Source organism: Macrotis lagotis, chromosome X (assembly GCF_037893015.1).
Source record: "Macrotis lagotis isolate mMagLag1 chromosome X, bilby.v1.9.chrom.fasta, whole genome shotgun sequence".
Classification (NCBI taxonomy): domain Eukaryota; kingdom Metazoa; phylum Chordata; class Mammalia; order Peramelemorphia; family Peramelidae; genus Macrotis; species Macrotis lagotis.
Genome location: NC_133666.1, coordinates 48,622,419 through 48,644,217, shown reverse-complemented (window position 1 = coordinate 48,644,217; position 21,799 = coordinate 48,622,419). Strand labels below are relative to the sequence as shown.

The 21,799-nt window shown below is 33.6% G+C and overlaps 1 protein-coding gene across 12 annotated transcripts in view; it reads left to right on the top strand.

The window, feature by feature from the left end:
* ATRX (ATRX chromatin remodeler) overlaps nucleotides 1-21,799 on the top strand; it is a 173,032-nt gene that overhangs the window by 49,559 nt on the left and 101,674 nt on the right. For 7 of the 12 annotated variants that reach the window (XR_012472834.1, XM_074208650.1, XM_074208646.1 and 4 more), the window contains 6 exons: nucleotides 1,266-1,378; nucleotides 6,181-6,236; nucleotides 8,618-8,670; nucleotides 9,316-9,440; nucleotides 12,087-12,200; nucleotides 17,758-17,867. Coding sequence is in view for 11 of the 12 variants with exons in the window: in XM_074208650.1 (XP_074064751.1) it covers nucleotides 1,266-1,378; nucleotides 6,181-6,236; nucleotides 8,618-8,670; nucleotides 9,316-9,440; nucleotides 12,087-12,200; nucleotides 17,758-17,867 (571 nt within the window). In the remaining variant the exon portion in view is untranslated. Of the gene's footprint in view, nucleotides 1-1,265; nucleotides 1,379-5,570; nucleotides 5,652-6,180; nucleotides 6,237-8,617; nucleotides 8,671-9,315; nucleotides 9,441-12,086; nucleotides 12,201-17,757; nucleotides 17,868-21,799 lie in introns of those variants that run through there. The other 5 variants (XM_074208647.1, XM_074208651.1, XM_074208649.1 and 2 more) reach the window with 4 other exon arrangements.

Below are 21,799 nucleotides of genomic sequence, written 5' to 3'. Positions count from 1 at the left end.
CTCCTCCTTGCTTAACTAGAAGATGTGGTTAATGGATGAAATTAGTATTTTTTTCCTTGGCTTGGCACATGTTTGTAGCTGAGGTGAGGTCTAACATCCAGAGTTTGGAGAGACCAGAAGATCTAAGGTCTCTTGCCAGTATGAACCTCCAGGTTCAGATTTGCTGAAGAATTATAATGATAAATGTAATAGAACAATATGTTAATTTGAGGTCATAGAACCTGGTTAAAATCCCAACTCTGTTACTCCCCTATCTGACCATGTGTAAATCACTTTGCTTCATTTGCTCATGTGTTAAATGATTTTAAGATCTTTTCCAAGCTTTAATTAAGTATTCATTTCAGGGTGTCTATAATTTAGCCAGGAACAAATGCTACTTTCTCTCCTATCAAGTTTCTTGATTTTATCATTGGATCTGTGGATCATAGAGTCATAGATTTAGACCTGAAAGAGGCTTTAGAAATCCTAATAGAGCCCTGCTCTCTCACTTTGCAATGTTCAAAACCAAGCAAAAGAGGTTAAATGACTTCCCCAGGGTTACTTTATTTTATTTATTTATTTATTTTTAGTTTTTTGCAAGGCAGTGGGGTTAAGTGGCTTGCCCAGGGCTGCACAGCTAGGTAATTATTAAGTGTCTGTGGTTGGATTTGAACTCAGGTATTCCTGACTCCAGGGCTGGTGCTCTACCCACTTAGCTACCTAGCCGCCCCTAGGGTTACTTCTCTAGTAAATTTCTAAGGCAGAATTTGAACCCAGATCTTGTAAGTCCAAATCCATTCGTTTCTCCATTAATACCACCTTACCTCTGGATTAGTTTCTGGTATTGATATTTTAAAAAGCATTCTGACTAAGCAAGGGTAATAGGGAAGTAGACTGATGGTTTGGTAGATTCTTTCTTCTACTTTTCATAAATTAATAAAGTACTTAAATTTCTTACATTATTATTGAGAAATTACCATGTTGAAATATCCAGTCATATTAAACATCCTAATCTATCTTGCAGATTAAAAAGTTAAAAAAATTAAACCTTATATTGAATTCAACACTTGGCACTGTCTTTTAAGAGTCATTTTATTTTTATTTTAACATCTTAATGAATCACTTTTGATAATTTTGATTTCCTTTGTGAATTTTAGTACCAGAAAGTCCTTAAGGAGCTTTTCGCAAAATTTTTAAATATTCAGTTTTTGAGAAATTTTACATTTTTTTTTTTTTGTAAATCTAAAGTGTTAACCTCACAGACTAAAGTATTCTATTTTTGACAGTGAAAGCAAGTTGAATACATTGGTGCAGAAACTTCATGACTTTCTGGCACAGTCTTCTGAAGAATCTGAAGAAGCACATTCTCCTCCAGGACAGTCTTTGAACCCACTTATAGGTAAATGGATAAAATCTGATGGGTCCTGTCTTGTAAAATCTCTGAATATTTTAGCTTTCTGTTTGCTCTTGTATGTTCTTTTGACAGAGACTTTGCTTTTAGTTAACATTTTTGCTTATTTAGATACTTTCCCAAGAAGTTCAACTTTGGTGAATAAATATGTTGACGTATATGAAGAAAATTTTTGATATGAGACATAGGATTGGCAGTTCCTATAGGTTACTTAGGCAAAACTTTAATTACTAAAATCATAAAGGTCAGTAGGATTTTCTACACAAGTCAATGCCATGCCAATGGCATTTAGTCTTCAGAAATGCTTAAATTAACAAAATGACTTCAATTGAATAAACAGAAATTAGGGATTCCTATTATTGTTTGTTTTGTTTTTAACTTTCCTTTCCTACTCTGAGTTATTGGAGTAACTTTAGTATTTTGTAAACCTTGTACTTGGTCTAGTTCTGCCTTGAATTGAATTTACAAGAGATGGTCATTAAGTCCACAAGATCTTAATAGGAGTCCTTAGCTTAGTAAGGGATGCAAAGAAATATAAAATAGATTTCTAGTCTTTTAGCATTTTATAGGCATGTTAAGATTGTTGAATTTGGGACGTGTTTGCAACAAGGGCTTAAAAATATGGTCTACAGTGTCCCCTTGCCTTTGCGATGATGCCTATTATTGTTCTCCTTGATATACAATTCCCATGGTAAGCTCCTGAAGTTCACTTAAGTCTTATCCTTGTTGACTCCTTTATATCTCTCTAAAGACAAGGATTTCCATGTAACTTCTGACCTTATAGGCAAACAATTCCCTTTATTACTAGTGCCCTTGCTGTTGACCTTTGAGCAGATCCTTTCTCCTCTCCCTATTCCTGGCCAACCTCCACAAATTCCCTAAGAAGAGAGAACACATACATTACCACTGAGCACTGTCATTCTTCATTCCAATGATTACTCTCTTTGTCTCTCTCTGACCTTAGAAATTTGTAGACTTTCTGAAACATCTTCTGTTGATCATGCTGTGTATAGGTATTTAAAAGTGTTTAAACCTATTAGCTAATAACTTCTTCACTGAAACCCAAACACCTTGTCAGACCATAGCCTCTACTTGGACCTTAGAGATGCTGCCTTTATTAGGATTTAACTTTTCTGTTTTCAATAAGAACTTTACCTGACTAGGTATAAAGTCTCTTGTCATTAAGTGCTAATACCACAGGTAACTAAAATCAGTGTTCTTTGGATTTTAGCTTCTACTGATAAAATAATACTCTTTTTATGTTAGTACTATTATTTACTATACTAGTTACTTATGATATTGAATGTTTCCCTAATATTAGACCAATTTTATAATGCTGTGTAAATGATGATGGTGTATCGTTTTTGTGATATGATGCTAGAGTCTTCTTAATATTTTATTTTAATAATTTGTCTCAGTCACTGGGGATATTGATCTGTGTCTCCATCTTTCCTCCTTCCCTCCTATCCTCTCCTTGATTGAAGTATTCTCTGGGTTTTAGTATCATTCTTTCTACATGTTTATTTGCCTTGCCTTTAGTTAGTTAGAGTATTGCATCTGATTGAGTGTCATTTTTAGGTTCTTGTTTTGCTGGATCTCAGTGAAGTTGTGCTTCAAAGACTTGCTTGAGGGAGTCATTCTTGTCAAATGTTTATTTAAATAGTCACTCATACTTTTTTTTCTACATCATCAGGAGCACCACCAACCTCCAGGTTCAGGATTACACATTTTATTTGATTCTTTTTTTGAGTTAGACAGTGAAATCCTTTCTCTATTTGACCTTGTGATGCTTTTTATCACTTGATGATTTTTTAGTCGAACCTTTGAGTGGCTAAGATTTTCTCCTTAGTTAAATTATTAGATTATTAAATTATTAGATTAATGGTGGTATCTTGTTAAAGGGTTATATGGGCCATTCTTTTGAGTTTTTATAAATTTTGATAACTGAGAGTATGACTGTATACGCTGTTCTAGTCAGTTATTCTTTTCAGTAAAAATGACAGTATTAATAAAATATCAGTAAAAATTATATAATTTTATTATTTATCACTTATATACATTTAAATATACAACAGCACAGAGCTAGAAAGAAAGTACCTTGCTAACACTACTTTCTCACAGCCTAATTTGACACTTCTTAAGTATCTTCACAATAGCTTTGCTTGATAAACCTATTGCCTAAAAGCATGATTTCCATAGCATTTAACAAATATTTAATACTTAATGTACTATGAATAGTATGCTTTGATAAGCATTTAATATGATATAAAAATGAAGAAGATTCATGAACCTGCCCTTAAGGAGCTGACAATCCAAGAACATGATAAAACATATCCAGAGAGGACCCAACTAGAATATTTACAGTGTTGAAGAGGAATGCAAATTTCACTGGGGTCTCTCTTCTCTTTGTATGCATTAGTTATACATACATTCATGTTAGGTGACATTTGAACTGATCTTTTAAATAGGGGTAAGGTTTCAATTGGAAGTAAAAAGGTACTCTAAGAAGTGGGAAAATTACAAGATGAGTTGGGAGGTAACTTGCTCTAGACTAACTGAGCTCATATAATGTATGGTAGGTTGGAGTTGGACAATTTATGTTCTCTAATTCTAATGTGAAGGAGTTTAAACTTGATTCTTTAGAAAATGAAGGCCATTGAATGTTTTTGAACAGTAGATTGACCTGATGAAAATCATAGGTTAAGTAAGATATGTTTTTGGAAAAGGAGCTAGTAGAGCTTCTGGGTTTGCTAAATAATCAGATAAGAGTCAGTGAGGGCCTGAAAAGCAGGCTATTGGTGAAAATGATATCCTAGAGACATTGCAGAGATGGAATCAGATGCACCTGATACCTGAATTGGTTTGCTGGAGAAAGTGTCTAAAAGCACCAGTGAGAATGATTGTGCCTTTGACAGACGGAGGACTGTCTGAAAAAAGAGCTGGGTATTTTTTCTACTGAGCTGTTCTCTTTATTACTTAGGGTTTTGACCTTTCTTAAGGCTTTAAGATTCTCGAATGCTATGTCACAAAACTTGCTCAGTTGTGTTCCACGAAACCATGGAATTCTGGGCTTACATTTCTGTATGAATGAGATAAGGAGGGACCAACTGGGCCGTGTTTGTTATTATATGAAATTGTAGCTAATCTCGTCTCTTAGGATCATTCTTCTTCCCCTTGCCAAAATTGTATACTCCCCAATTCCACTCCATTTTGTCCAACATCATTATATCCCAAGCCAAGAGCTTGGCCAATCAGAAAGCTGAATATCAAAGCTAAAGATGAAAGACCTTGTGTCTCCCACTTACTTTGGGCAGATATTTTGAAAGATTTTCATTCTTTCATTCCTTAACTTTTTAATTTAAATTGGTATCAAAGTTACTTTAAATCAAATTAGTTCAAGTTGAACATTAATCACTCTTGTTCTTACCCTTTTTCCTTTTGTACCTGCTTCTTAAAAGTTTCTTAACCATCCCCCCCCCCCCAATTAAATCATATTTAAACAGAATGATTTGGGCCCCTCACATACCAGGTTACAGGTAGGGAGTGAATCTATTATTTCTCAGGTATGAATTGGGTACGAGATGAGTTGGGAGTGGTAACTTGCTCTAGACTGAGCTCATATAATGTATGGTAGGTTGGAGTTGAACAATTTATGTTCTCTAATTCTAATGTGAAGGAATTTAAACTTGATTCTTTAGAAAATGAAGGCCATTGAATATTTTTGAACAGTAGACTGACCTGATGAAAATCATAGGTTAAGATATATTTTTGGAAAAGGAGTTAGTAGAGCTTCTGGGTTTGCTAAATAATCAGAGTCAGTGAGGGCCTGAAAAGCAGGCTATTGGTGAAAATGATATCCTAGAGACAGATGAAAGAGACATTTCAGAGACCTCTCAGAGGAGGAATTACCCTTGACGAGTTCAGCCTTAGTCTTTGAGAACTCAGCTAGCCTCTGATAGAAAGGCGACAAACTAGTTTGACATTCTTCTGTGACAATTTCTACACTAGGGAATGTCTTTTTCTTTTTTGTTTTGGTGACCATATAATTTAATGATTAGTTTTTTAAACTATTTGTATGTGAGTGTGTGCATATAATTTATACATTGATAGACTTTTTAATGGAAATGGTAAGGTTAATAAGCCTAAATTGTATTAAACTGTGGAACTAATTTTTTTTTAGTGAAATGGACTTTTCATAATTTTATTGAAAGTTAATAATCAATTGCTTCAGTGTTCTTCAGGAATCTGTGATTTCATTACTGTGAGTACTTTCTCTACTGATATAGACTACTACTTCTCAGTACCTTTAATGTTGATAATCTTTTTTAGCTCTTTTGGTCAAGAAATTTCATCCCCTATCAGCAATCTTGTGATCTCATGGCCTTTTCCAAATTTAGCAAAGCTATGCCTCATACTTGGCAGAGTGTTCATTTGCAATGTCCAGGCTTGAAGCCATTCTTGTTAGTTTAGTCCCAGTGCTCTGCTTGTCCAAGCTTTGTGAAGACAGGGTCACCTTGAGGCCAAAATATCATTACATTTTCACTGTTTTAGTAGATTCTTTACATAAAAATGATATTACTTTTTATAAAACCATCTAATGCTTTCATCATAATTAAATTTTATAGAGAAAAAAGGTGAAAGTAACCTGCTAGTTGTTAACAAGATTGTTAATTTAAGAAAAACGAACAGGAGTCAAATCTTCTATTGGCAGTTTTATATTTCTTCTTTGTAACATTTTTGAGATAATTCTTATGAAACAAATACTGTACTTGATTGGTTCTTTTTTCTAGATAAAAGCACTAGGTCTGGAACTAGTTCGGATCCAATGGAAGTCAGCAAGGAAGAGGTAAGAATATTTTGAAGTATTTTCAAGATAACTATATGCTTTTAAGATAATAAAATAGGAAAAACTTCATTCTAAGTATAATGAATGCAAATTCTTCTGGGAATAGAGCATTTAACATCTTTTAAATAACTTTTTAATGAAATGTAGAATAATTTTTAGTTCTACTTTCATATTTTCCTTTTAAAATTATACCCATTTGGAGCAGAAAGAAAGCAAATGATGTTAGTTGTTCTTTTTTCTCATCTCTCATAGATCATCATGGTGACTTCCTTTGACCCTCTAAAGAACGATTTGATAACTATTTCATTCAATTTTGATTTTTTTTTGTGGTTCTTCTCTTTAGTGAATATTGAACAATATCTGCATCGGTTAGGTTGGGGATAAGGTTGATTGGTTTCCATAATTTGAACAGATAAACTTTCATTTTGATTAACTAATCTCAGCAAATTCAACACTTGGTGATTTTAATTCATTTACTTGTTGTTTAATCATGTATCTATTCAGTTCTCTCTACATCAGTTCATATAAGTTTTCCCAGGACTTTTTGAATCTGTCTCCTCCTTCATTTCCTATATTCCATCATATTTATTTTGCCATAACTTTTTAAGCTATTCCTCATTTGATGTTCATCCCCTCAGATTGCCATTCTTTGTCATCCCAAAATTAAGTTTAAATTTTTTCGACCCCTATTGTTTTGCTTGGAAATAATTCTTCCTTAATCTACTCTTCCTGTCATTCTCCCTTTTCCACTTTCGTCTGTGTGTGTGTGTGTGTGTGTGTGTGTGTGTGTTTGTGTGTGTTTGTGTGTTTCTTTTCTTTTCTTTTCTTTTCTCTTCTCTTCTCTTCTCTTCTCTTCTCTTCTCTTCTCTTCTCACCAGTTCTGGTGATAGCTATTCCCTCCATCTTTGTTTGCCAGGATGTTTACTTTCTCAGCATGATTATGTGTGAGTTTTCTCCAATCTTTTCTCCTCCTACCCTTTCCATACCATAGTCCTCTTCTCTTTTTAATTTCATTAAGACATAGGATAGGGCAATTAGGTGGCACAGTGGGTAGATAGATCACCAGCCCTGGAGTCAGGAGGACCTGAGTTCAAATGTGGCCTCCAGACACTTAATAATTAGCTAGCTATGTAACCTTGGGAAGTCACTTAACCTCATTGCCTTGCCAAAACCAAATAAATGAATGAATGAATGAATGAATGAATGAATGAATAAACAAACAAACAGAAAAGCAATCAGATAAACATTCCCAGGCCTTTTCTAACTAGACCTCTTCTTTGACCCCTGAGTTCAGTAGGGTTTGGACAAGATACATTTCATTTCCTCATAATAATTGAATGTAAGCAGTTTTTCTTTGTTTGCTCTCTTCTAATTGTGTTAACTTTTTACGTTTGTCTTAAGTTCTGTGTTTGAATTTCCTAGTTTCTCGGCAGTTTTTGTTTTTTCACCATGAATGCTTGGCAATCCTTTTCCGATAAAGGCCCATATTGTCCCTGTAGTATAATACTAAATTTTGCTGGGTAAATTATTTTGTCTTTAAGTTGTATCTTTTGTCTTCTAGAAGATTATATTACAAGCTCTGTATTCCTTTATGACAACTGGCTCTGGGATCTTCTTGGATCAAACATTATATACGTTGACAAATAATTGCCAAATACATACATAATAAGAACAATGTAAATTTTTTGTGTGATTACTGGGCGACAACTGTCAGCTTATTAAAAGCTTGAGGACTCATAAACAGAAGCATACAGTGAATGCTGAGATTAAGTTGAAGCTTAGGGCTTTGGCTTCTAAAATTTAGTGTTGTTTTCCACTGTAAAACATTGCTTAACATCTCATTGTTCTCAGGGTCCTGGTCATGGATGACTTATCTGAGTTAGGTGTTGTGATATTGTTTTAGTAACTGACCCTTTTAATATCTTGCTCCTATGGAGCTAATTGATAACGTGTAATATCATTTTCCCCTTAATTTTTTTTGAAAGATATAGCTAAGCTGGAACTGTCTATATATTTTTAAAATATTCAAATATGAGACACTGATGAGGTAAAGTATTCATAGTTCCTGTTTCTTAGAGCTCTTTCTAAGGGGTTTATTACTTGGGAGGCTTTGCTGGCAGTGAATTTTGGGTTAGGGCCTCTTTATACAAAACTCTCCTGATCTGTTTAACTTTTATTTCCCCAGGCAATGTATTCCTACCACAGTGCTTTGATTGTCTTCATTTGCTCCCAACTCCTTACTGCACTGCCCCCATCCCCACCTTCAGAAAGAACAAATACATTTACTGAAGCTTATTGTTTATTTAAAGCTGCCTTACTACTGTAAAGGGATGACATTTATTGGAGGATTTTTTTCACAATTGTATTTGTTTGTTGTTTAGGCAAATACCTCTTCAGAGAGAGCCAAATCTGTAGGACCAACCCGTTCAAAAAGGTTAGTTAATGCAAAGGAAATTATTTGAAATTTATTTTCAATTTGAAACATTTTTGAAGAGCAGCAAAAATTAATGATGAAAACTTTGACTAATCTCAGTAAATTTCTTTACAAATTTTTACATTTATAATCTTTTTCAAGTTGGTAGTTATTTCCTCTCATAATTGCAAATTAATAATTTTAAAACAGTACAGTTTTTCCGATAGCAAATTATCAGATGTTATAGTCTGGTACATGTGATGATGTATTGCTCAGGTCTTCTATGGATTTTTAATATTCTGAGGACAGGTGAGTGTACCAACTCTGGGATATCCAGGAATGGTAAAATTTTCCTTTGGCAAGGGAAGGTTAGGCAAAAAGGTCATCCAAGTGCTATAAAATATACATGATTCAAAAGCTATATCCACTTGAGGATTGAATCTTAACTGCCCCTTAGGACATGTTTGACTACCAAAAACTTCTCCTCAAACCTATTTTAAAGTTTATTTCATTTTTAATGTTGAAATATATTTGAAAATTATCTATTTTTTAAAGCCAAAGTATATTTGTAAATAGAACTGTGTTGAGTTGTTTGAAATATTTTGAGTTGTAACAGTACAATTCTATTTTACTTGGCTTCATCAAATTTCCTTATTTTTCTTACAGGAAGCCTTCAGTTGTAACTAAATATGTAGAATCAGAGGGTGAACAAGCTTTTGATGAAACTATAGATAAAGATGTTTGCATTGACACTTCAGAAACTGATATAGCTATGCAAAGCTTGCCTAAAGGTAACATATGATTTGTGTTTGCATAGATTTAAAATAACCTCTTTTGTTTTTTAAAAAAAAATATCTTCAGTGTCTCTCTATAATCATATTACATGAAATTGTTTCAAAGAAATGAATGGTAAAGTCATTTTACTGCTAAATTTGTATCCTATTACCAGATATGGCATTTTAGTAATTGTCTTTCTTCTGAATTTGTCCAGTGCTATTATATTCAGACAACTTTTAAGAACTTTATGTTTATGATCATTTAATTCTCTGTATGCTTCATAGCAGATTCAACTTTATTATCTTGTTATATAACTCAACTCCCCTTAGTACTTACCTGGCTTTTCTCCAAATGAGCATTATTTCTTTCTCCCTTCTTGCTTTAGAAAGGATTTATTGTTTGTAAGTCATATATGAGTACCAAGTGTAATGCAAAGGTACTATTACTAAACATTTTACTAACAATTTTAAACTTTGGTTAGATCTATGCTTTGGTATGGGTATGATGATGTTAATGAAATATATTTGAAATTGTTTATTTTTATCTTTGTTTCTTAATCTAATGAAGTTTTATTATTAGGATTACTTGAACTTTTCAAGGTTATTATCTCTATAAAGTTTTTAATGGTCAGCAGTTTTTGTTAGATAGATTTTAGGTTATCATCTAAAAAAATTTACTTTCCAATTTGAACTGTTGATCATAATTGAAATAAATATTATCTGAGCCATCTGAGTTGTTCTTCCCTTGTACATTGTTGATGTATATGAAATGATGAAATTAATAAAAATTTGTGATATACTTCTTAAATATTTTGATTTCTCCCCCCCTTTACTTTTGAGTGAATAAAAAATAAAAATCAGAGCATAAGCATCTCAACTGTTTGAATGATGAAAGAAAATCAAAAGAAAAGTCAAAATCTTGAGTTGGTTTTTGAGAAAGCCTAGTGAAATAAGAACTCTAAATGTTATAATTTTCCCTTTATTAAATATTTAATTCAGTGCTCTTCAGAGGTCCATACTGAAGTTGTTCAATAGCAGTTTTTCCAGCCCATCCTTCTGTTTACATACCTCTTAGATCTCTGAACTCTTTTCATATGCTTTAAGTTGGACTACTTTTAAACATGTTGGTGAAAGGTGGGAGATTGCTCTTAGAAGCTAGGTATTGGAAATGAATTTATTTGGCTAGAAACATTAAGGAAGAGGTAAGGGATGAATGGAATAGGGAAAAATAATGGCTGAGAGGATAAAAGGTTCTAGAAGAAGAAGGGATCTTTCTAAAAAGCTGAAGAAAATTCTCTGTATTGGTTTTGATGAATTAAGCATATGGTTAGTTGATTGACAGGTGGGATTGGGTCCCCGTGGGATATGGACCCCTGGAGATTTTATTGTTGTTGAACTCTCTTTTCTCTGTGGTTGCTTCTAGGAAAACCCCATTGGGATACTTTATGATAAGAGCTTAGGAGTTTGGAACCTTCAGTCTTTAAAGTCCTGATAGGTGTGGCATTGCTAATTAACTCAACTGCCACTGCTACCTTCTACCCCAGATCAGTACCTTCCCCTTTTTGCATGTGTTTAAATTTTTGAAGCAAAACAAAAACACCCTTAAGCTTTGTTATTTACAGAGACATATTTTGTTCCTTCAAAATGCAGGTATATTTCCCAGAATGTATGCCTGAAGTAGTCTGTATAATTCTATATCAGTTAATGAAATTTTCATCCCTGCCAATAGTCTGATTCCTAATATGCTGATTAGGGGACATTTCAGTTTACTATATTCTCTCCCTCAGGAATTTCAAATACTTTCAATAGCGAAATTCTACAACTTGCTGCCAATTATTAGCTGTCTATCTTGAAAAGCACAAGAAAATGTCAGAAAGTTACATTCCCTGCCAACTTTCCTTTTTTATTATACTCATAGACTTTAGTGTTATCCTTGGAGCCCCGGCTACCTAAGGAGATCTTTCATTGCAAAGTAGGCTCTTTCTACAGTTTTCTTTTGGGTAGGTCACAATTTAACCCTGTAGTGTTTACTTTTAGCTTACTTGGGCTTAAATATCTAAAACTGTCCTTAGATTTCCTCCCTCTATTTATGGCACGTGGAAACCTTTGCAGTATGTCAGAAACTTGGGCTTTCTTAGTTGGAATATGCTGCTTTACAAAACAGTGTAGGCTTCTAATAGCAATATATGCTATTTCATTGCCCATGGGATACAAGTCTTCCTAGTTCATCACCTATAATTGTGAAAGAGGAATTCAGTTTCTAGGTTGAATTATTTATTTATTATATATTTATTTGGCCTCTTAAATACAACTTCTGTAAAAGTCCATTTTTCTTTTTTTTCCTTTTTTTTTTCTTTTTGGTGTGATATGAACACTAGAGTATTAAGAACTGGGCTCAATTCACACATTAATTTATGTTCAAGTCATGATGATTTTATTCACTCTTTGTGAACTGTATTTTTACAGGTTACCTGGTTGTTAACACTTGGCTCTTTTTCCATTGCCCTATTCCACTTGTTTCCTCATAAAAGAGTGTTAAAAACTTGGAAGAACAAAGTTGTGTTAACAGCAATGTTAGCTTGATTTGAACTGAAGTCTTGTACTTCACGTGCACATTTAAGATGTGTAATGGTTTTCAATTTTTAAATGAAATCATTCTAGGTACAGTGGTTGTACAACCAGAGCCAGTGATGAATGAAGACAAAGATGATTTTAAAGGGCCTGAATTTAGAAGCAGAAGTAAAATGAAAACTGAAAGTCTCAAAAAACGCGGAGGTAAATACAACTGCAAAAAAAAGTAAAAACATAAGTTAAAATGGCTGTTTATGACCACATTGGGAAATTTCTGTGCTTCCTTAAAAATACCTCCCATCTTCAGCCGTGTTTATTAAAAACATTGCTTGAGAATAGACTCCATTTCTCTTTTGTCAGAAGCACAGAATAGAATGGTTCATCTTGTGTCAGAGTCCCTTGCCTTTAATGGCTAATGGGTTACCTCGTGCCTTTTTGTATTACCTTCTTTCATCTTGGATTATTTTAACAGTGGTTAGCCCTGGGAAGGGGTTTCAGGCCTGTTGATAGTCTTCATGTTCTTTTAATAAGTATATACCTACATAAATATGTATTTTTCCATATTGGTTCGTCGGATACAATAAGCCAAAATGGTTTTTAATGGTTAATAGGGAAGTCCCAAGCTTTATGTAGTTCTGGGGCCTTTATTCTGGACTTTTCCTCATGCCATCAATGAAGTATTTTGATGGAAGATACTTACCACTGTTGCCTCAGCCCTGATAAGAGAAGAACTAGGTAGACATGGAAGATTTCTTCATCTTAATAGTTTTAGGAAATATCCTCTCAGTTATTCAAGAGCAAGAATGAAATTTTGAATCACCTAGCAGGGGCTTTTCTTACCTAAAATGATAGCTGTCCTGTTCCTGCCTTTCTTGTACAGTTAAAAAAACCAAACAACTAATTAGACAGCAATTGAAGTAGAAGTTAGTCAGCCTTTTCTTTTACCTGTACACTAACAGGTAAAAGAGTATATCCATTAAAATCTGTAACCAAATAATCCCCAAACCCTAGCACCTCTCACCATTCTCTTACCAACTATTCAATCCATTTCATAACCATAATTTAATCTATAAAGGATACTAGCTTGTCAGAGGCTGGATTCATTTTTAAATGTCTGACTGTAGTCTGAGTTGTGTAGTTGTGGGGTGTTTATTTACCTTCATGAGGGGCACCTTTAGCAGGTGTCTCTCTCCCCCCTCCCTTGAAGTTTACTCCTAAGTCTTGACCATCTTAAAGGAAGTATGTAGCTTTATCAGACTTTTCCTTTAACTATCACTTTGGTATAGCACACCTCGTGTTATTTTATTAATGAAGTCATATTTCTTTGGATTTAACTAGGCTATTGCAAGCTCCCATATCAATATGAAACTAGCAAAACATGTTTAAAAAATGGTAAGGTACTAGTTGTCTAAATAGTAGCTTCTGTTGAAGGATCCCAAGGAAACAGTTTTCAGTGTTAATGTTGCAAAGGGGTGCTATACCCCATTCTAATATTGGTGGCATTTGTAGAGAATCCAACACAGAATGATATATTAGCTCTCATTTAGTCCCAGGGATGGGAAACTGCCAATAGTAGCAAATGGCCAGTAATAAACAATGCTCCCTAAAGTATAAGAGAACTGGCAAGTTGACAACAAAGGCTAGGATTTGGAGATCTCTGAATATTCTTTTCTCAGAATACTAATACATTGCTTTTGGTTTTCCAGCTCTGAGACTTGAATAGTTGGCAAAAATGAGTAGAGAAGTTTAAATGGGAATTGTTAGAGACAAGGGATAAAATACAGTGTTTAGGACTCATGGCGTCACTTTCTTATGCTCCTGGTGGTAGACTCAAACTGTCATTTCCAGCCCTATTTTGATTGTTATACTTATAACTGCCTAATAATATTTATATTTGTAGGTATTATAGTGTTTATAAATATTGTGTTTGCTTTTGGTTTAATGTTTTCAAATGCAGGAAAGTTAACAAAATTCACATGGAAATTGAACTTTTGGCTTCTACATACACTCACACACTAATATTACTTTAATACTTGAGAATTTTTAAATCTACTCACTGATATAGGTCACATCCTCTCTTGGTGACCAAGAGATTCATCATCTTATGGCCAATGTGGTGATCAACCACTTGAACTTAGGGAGGCTGGTCCCGAGAAAACACTTTGTTGTATGTTATATAGGTCTGATTATTCCTATAGAAACCATTAAGTGTATGAAGAAGAGGCCTCATTGCTTTTATGTTTGTGTCAGCAATGTGGCTTTGTTTTTACATGCTTGAATCTTTCTCAGAGTAGAGAAAATTTTTTTAGAGGATCAGTGGCAAGTTCATTGCACATATACCTGTGGGTAATATGAAAACACAAATTGAATATTCAGTAGAAAAGTTTATAATTGTATTTGACCTTTAAAAGTAATTTAATTTGGATCAGTGTGTTCAAACATTGTTTGGGTCATTGTTTTTTACTATTTTTCATGGTCATGGGTTAAATTTAACAAATACATTCTGTTAGTTACAAGGAGGACTTGGCTACAGATTGTGGTTGATTGTTGGTATGGTGTTTTTAAAAATCATTTTGAGAAATGATTATCTGTCTTCCTGGATACTACTGTCTATGATCACTTCATTATTACATTTGCATAGCAGTCTGATCATTATACTTATCCATGACTTGATTCATGATTTGAGGATTTGGTGTTTCCTTTTTGCTATTGTTGACCACTGGCCATACTCATTAATTTTAGTGACATAAAATTCATTCTAGTCTTCTCTCAGTATCTCATAAATATCTGGTTTCTTCCTCAATAAATTCTTTTTACTTTTATTTAAAAACTAAAGAATACTTTATATCAACTTAATACTTTCTTAATACTTGCAAATAATACAGATAGAATCCTGTCTTAACTACAGTTGTTATAATGCTTTATTAATCTTTTTTTTCACATTTTGCCTAACACATGACTAATTCTACTACTCATATAGTCCCTATAACTCTGTTACATAAGAAATCCTGTATAGGAAATTTCTTAATACCTGTCTACTTATTGTAGATGGGGCCTTTTGGGGTCTAACATATATCTTGAGTTCCTATGTTCAACAACTTATTTAAATTTTTTTAATTCAATTTGTTCATATAAACAGGGATTTCTGATGTTTGGGTTATTGATCACAAAATGATAGACAAGTTTGAATCAGAACATTTTTTTACGTCTTGCCTCTGACAAATGCTGTTTTTTTTTTGTTTTTTTTTTTACCTCTTGGTATCCCAGGCAATTCTCTGGGAAAGGAAGTTGTAGAAAGGTGTCCATGTGCCTTGGTATATTAGAAAAATCACAACTCCTATTTAAAAAAAAAAAAGATCATGGCCTGGTTGTTGAGGGATAACAGCTGTGGCCTGAAAATTGATGCTTTGTAGAAACCTTAGAACTTATAGAGTAGCAAAATATGTTTGATCTCAGAAGTGATAAAACAGTGAATATTAGGCCATATCTTGTGACAACTCTGAGCTACCCTTTACCTGAGTTTGAGAACTGAAATTGTAATTATATTAAAATTAATAAGATTAATATGAATTTTATTCAGAAAATCTTGTAGTACATTCAGCTATTACAGCTGTAGAAATTTTTCATTTCTCATGAATCACTGTTGAATCAGGCAAATCTCTTCCTTTTTTCATTCCTCCAGTTGTATTATTATTGGTTGCTTAATGTCCATCTAACATAGAATTTCCACAAACAGTTTGTAATGCTTTAAAAAACATGCCATCTCCCACACCCTATGTAAATTATGATGTTTCCATTTTTTGTGCAACTGGTATATAGTATGCTAATTTTGATGACTCTTCAAGATCACGAAAATATAAATGGATATGGTTTTATTCACATGGAATTCTGTAATGATGGCATCTGATAGAGAGGTAATTAAAAACTGAATTTTAAAGGGAAATTTCATATGGAAATTTTGTGTAATGAAGCAAGTTTTTTTTGGTACTTGTTTTACTGAAACAAATTAACTAGGTTTTCTTACGTAATGTGAAACTCATACATTTTTTAAAGAAATGATTGTTATATTAATGGAGGCAATCATTCTTTTTTTTTTTTTTGCCGAAAAAGAATAATTTATACAGTGAACAGAGGAGCCATCCATCTATACTCTTGCATTTGTCAGGACAAAGATGTGTTGATAGGTGATTCCTTTATTCATATTTGGAGCTACATTGAGTCAGTTTCCTTGAATTATTCCTGAATATAGTTTATTTTCTTTTTTCCCAGTCTATATGAAATTGTAGTACTAGGACTCATTAAGCAATTACTTCTTGGAAGAAGGACAATAGTAGGTAATGTTGACAAAGCTGCTTGACTCAATGAAACCATTGATTTTGGTTGAAGAACCATTTATTAGACTGTGTTGCGGACTCCTTGAGGTATTGTAGCAGAAGAATATTTGTAGCAAAGTCTAAAGGAGAATAAAATGAGAATGATCAGGATCTGTCCTCCCTCCAGTTTTCTTACAGTCATTTGAAACTATATATTTTTAAGCTCATTGATATAATGATTGTTAAGAGGATCAAGTAAACATAGAAAAGACAAAATCTTACTGAAAGTCTTTAACAGATGTAACTGAACAAATAGTTAAAAGGAAAAGAAAATGCTTTCATTATTGACCTTTACTTGCCTGAAGCTCTGTCAGCTTTGGCCTTCCTCTCCTCACTTTTCTTTTTTTATCCTTATTTTGTCTGTTCTCCACCAGTTGACATAATGGATAGAGAATAGACCTTGAAGCCTGGAGGTTCTGCATATAAGTTCCATCTCTCTCACATAGTACATATATTCCCTGGATAAGTAGATATATTCCCTGGATAAGTCAATCTATCTGTGTTCCAGACAACTAATACTTATGCTCGTGAGAACAGTGATGGCCTACATTGGTGGATGGAATTTTTGTCCACTGGAAGTTTTGAATGTTTTTTCCTCTTAATTTTAAAAAACAAAATTGTCCATCTCTAAATATTTAGATATGTATGCATTCCTGTTTCTACCTGCTTCATTCTCTGTCACCTCAGATGAATTTTCCTGTGTTTCCATCATCATTGTTTTATTACCACGTAATATTTTGATATGTTAATACTACATTCAGTCATTCTTCTGTGTTCTCCAATTTGTTACTAGGAAGACAGAAGTCCTTTGTTATAATGATTTTGAGATAGCACTTTATTGAAACAATTGCTAGATAAGATGGGATGAACAGACTTTTAAATTAGTGGTCATTGTTTTACAAAAGTATTTGCTATAGTCTACCTCTATCAATAACATAAGAGTTTGTCCTCTATCCATTTGTTTCTAGCCTTGCAAACCCTGAATTCACTGAGTTAATAAGCCTAACACTGAGAAGCTTGAATAAATTCTTCTATGTCAAGGAGGGGAAATAGGACTTTACCTTTATAATGTTACTCTAAGAACACAAAGATAGCTGATACATAAATGTCATTTTCATTTTTAATGGGGCTGGGACAGGATATGGAAGAATATAGTTCTATAATAGAAATGAAAAGGGGTGTCTGTTGTTGTCTTGGTAACTTCTGAATAGGGTTGCTGTGGGTTTTATTCCCAAGTTTCAGAATTTTTGACTGATAAAAGCTAAAAGTATAAATTTGTTTTGTTTTTGCCACCACTAAAATTTCAAAGTGCAGAATGGTCATAAAAACAGTGAATTCTATGTATTGGAATGTCTTATTTGTGAATGACAGGAACTTTTCTGTTCTAGAAGAAGGGCTGCATGGAATTGTGAGCTGCACTGCTTGTGGACAACAAGTGAACCATTTCCAAAAAGATTCAATTTATAGACATCCTACACTGAAAGTCCTGATTTGCAAGGTATGTATCAGTAGATATTGGAGAGTGATATTTTAGAAAGAATTTTTCAAGAGTTCTATATTTATTTCTCAAATGTGAAGCTTACTAAAGATAAATCAATGAATTGTTCTCTTGATATTTTAAAAAGTGCCAATTATATTTCTTCTATCTATATCATGAGGAAGTTAGCTGGAATGCATTTTGCGAGCCTTTTATTAATTTCTTTGGTTCTGTGATCTTTAATATGAGCATCTCTTTTTTGGGAATGATCTCATTTCATTAACCTTTTCAAAGGTATTTGGATTAATAGAAATGATTTTTTAAAAATTATTAATATTCTGAATCAGGCAATCTGGAACATTACTGTATACTATATATTATCATATATATGGTTTCTCCTTAATGTGTAATACATTTCTTTTAAAAGAGAAGGCTTTGTTATGTTATGAGTTTTCACTTTTGGAGATGTGAGCTAATTTTGATTACATTAAATTTAAATTACATTTGATTACATTAAATTTAAAAAGTTGTTGCACAAACGAAACAAATGCAACCAAGATTATAAGGAAAATAGAAAGCTGGGAAATCATTTTTACTACCAATGTTTCTGATAATAACTTCCTGTCTCAAATACATAGAGAATGGAGTGAAATTTATATTTAAGAATACAAGTCATTCACCAATTGATAAATGGTCAAAGAACATGAACAGGCAGTTTTCAGATGAAGAAATCAAGGCTCCAAATTGCTATTGAGTAGATAAATGCTAATTAAAATAGCTCAGGGGTACCATCTTACACCTATCAGACTTAGTCATATAACAGAAAAGTGAAATGATAAATGTTGGAAGGGATGTGGGAAAACCGGAACACTAATGGTACTGTACTGTTGGTGGATTTGTGAATTGATCCAACAACTCTGAAGAATATTTTGAAAATCTCCCCAAAGGGATCTAAAACCCTTTTGTGTGGTTCATTAGAATTATCTGTTTTTCCTGATAAGGATTAGTTTCATATAATTGTTAATGGGACCTCAGAGGTCTTGTATTTCAACCTCATCATTTTTCATATCAGAACACTGAGACTTAACAACATTAAATGACTGTAAATGACTCAGATTTGGGGAAACAAACTTAATATGGCAAGACCTATAACTACAACTAGTTTTTTTTTTTACTTTTCAGAACTTCATCATAAGAATTTTACATTTGGGGACAAAAAAATTTTCCAATATAGGAGTGAAACAGGGCTTTTTGCCTGGTTTTTGGGCATGATGAAATTTATTCTGTTGTTTTAAACATATTTGTACCAAAATGTATAGTTTATTCATAAGTAAGTATACCTTTCACTTATAGCTGTCATGAATTTTGATTCTTAAAATTAGTATTTCTGAGCTATTGAGGTTTTTTTCCTTCTACCACTTGATTCTCTTCTGATGTGTTAGTTTTTTGTAGGCGAAATTCCTATTGATTCATCTGGCCTGTTCTACCATGCCTTGTGTTTGGTCCAAGTGACAGATTGTGTCACTCAGCTGTATTTGTTGAGATTCCTCAAACGAGTTGTCCATAAGATGACTTACATTTTAGCAAGAATAACTTGCTTAACAAAATTTGTTAAGCTATTGAAGGCTGCAGTCCATATCAGTGGAGGGAATATATGAGATACTGAAAAATGAGAAATTTCTCAGCAAGTAGAATCCTGAGATTTTAGAGCTGTAAATGAGGAAATTAAGGCCCAGAGTAAACTAGTAAATAAATGGCAGTGCTTTACAACTTGATGCCTTATCTTCAGATTCCTCTTCCAGTATTCCTAAACCACTAACCCACCTATTGAGAATTTGAATTATTGCTCAGTGATAGTTTGGTGTTCAGAAATCAGCAAATGTGCTAGAATATAACAAGGCAGCTAGATAGTTTAGTGGAGTGCCAGACTTGAAGTAAGGAAGATGTGAGTTTAAAATTGGTCTGAGATAGTTCCTCATTTTGTGAACTTGGCAAATCAGCCCAATTTCTATCTTCCTCAGTTTCAACTGTAAAAGAGTGATAACAGGACCCAACTCAAAAGGTTGTTGTGAGCATCAAATAAGATAATATTTGTATAGTGTTTTTTAGCCCAGTGCCAAGTATATTGTCAGCACTGTATATTTATTCCCTTCCCTTCCCCAAGACAGTTTTCATCTCCAATTTGTATTCTTCATGGTTTGTTCTCTACTTGTGTCCAGTTAGATCTTTTCTATTAGCAATTGATGTTCTGTTCTTCACCTTGTTACATCGGTGCTAGTTCACAATTAATCTGTGCTGTATGTGGCTTCTATTTCTCTGAGATTGTGGCAGTTTAGCAGCTATTGTTGCTATGTTTTATATATATATTAGCTTGTCCTTCTTTTCCAGTCCCTTTTTTTCATAGTTGATGCCATTTTCAAACTCCCACTACTTGATTTTCCCTTTTCTGTCCCCAGTAATCATCTGTGGGTAGGATGCTACCTCCAAATTTCCTTTGAGGTTGAAAAAATTTTGCAGTTTTGAAGTATGAAGTAAAAGGGAAATCCACAGTACTCAGTAATTTAAATGTAACTGTGTTTTGTCATTCAGTCATTAAAAATTTAATCGCCTAATGGATGTTGCATCCTGTTAAAGATTTTAGCTTAAAAGGTCTCATAGAGTCATCTCCAGTCATCCTGATTCATATCTGGCCACTGACAAAATGGCTCTGGAGGAGAAAGTGAGGCTGGTGACTTAGCACAGTGGGCCCCCCCTCCCTCAATCAAATTTATATGCTTGTCATGGTTTACTTCAAGACTGAAGAACAAATAGTAACAAACATTTAAATGCCTATGTATGCCACACATAGTGGAAACCTTATCTGAGTGTGAGAATATATTTACTGCTCTTGATACCCCTTTGCTCTTCACTTAACAACTTGTGGTTCTTTAAATTACATCCCTGTTCTCTTAGCTAAAGTGAACAAAAGTCAAACTATTTACTTGAGTCAATTTAAAACATTTTATATTGGGCTATATGAATTAAACAGAGCTCAGGTCAAGTGATGTCATTCCCTTTTTACCATTGCTCCCAATGTCCATGAAACACCTGGTGCCTTAGCCTTTTTACTTCTCAGGGCCTATTTTTTTTAGTCATCATCTCCAAATCCCTAGCCAGTCTTTAGCACAGTAAATTGGAATATAATCAGTATTTAATAGATGCTAGTTGATTGAGTAGCTTGGAATTTCTATGCTTCCTTTCTTTTGCCTTGGCAAAGGAAGGGTACAGAAGTCACATTTTTTTTTTGTGCTCTCCATGATGAGTTATTCAATAACATGACCAATATCTGATAGTTATCTTGCCCTTTAAAGGGCTTTTGTATATCCATGTGCTCTTAGAGCTTTACTCCCCTTGCCAATTTTTAGGCCCTATGCGCATGTATAACAGGGCTTCTGGATAAAAATATTTGTCCTTTATTTAACGAGTTAAATTCTTTTCTGAAATGTGAGATAGGACAATATGGAACACCTTACAGCTCTTTGGGGACCACAAGCAACCTTGAAATCCAAACCTAAAGCAGGAGAAGTTATTCCATTTCCACCACAGCATACATGTAGGACAAAATAGGTGAAAATTATCTCTTTTAGTTTTATGTGGATTTTTGAGTTGGCATAAAATTTGGCTAGCTTATGGAAAAATATTAGGGTGTTAGGATCCATCTTATCAACGATCACCACTCCCTGCCCCCTTTAGTCTCTTTATTCCCCAGAGCCATATTTCTAGATATTACACTTTTGAAACTGAAATCTTTTTAAGGTGACTGCAAGTTTCTGTTTTTTTTGTATTTTATTTATTTAAGGCAATGGTGTTAAGTGACTTGTCCAAGGTCACACAAAGCTAGGCAATTATTAAGAGTCTGAGGCCATATTTGAACTCAGTTTTTCCTGATTCCAGGGCCTATGCTTTATCCACTG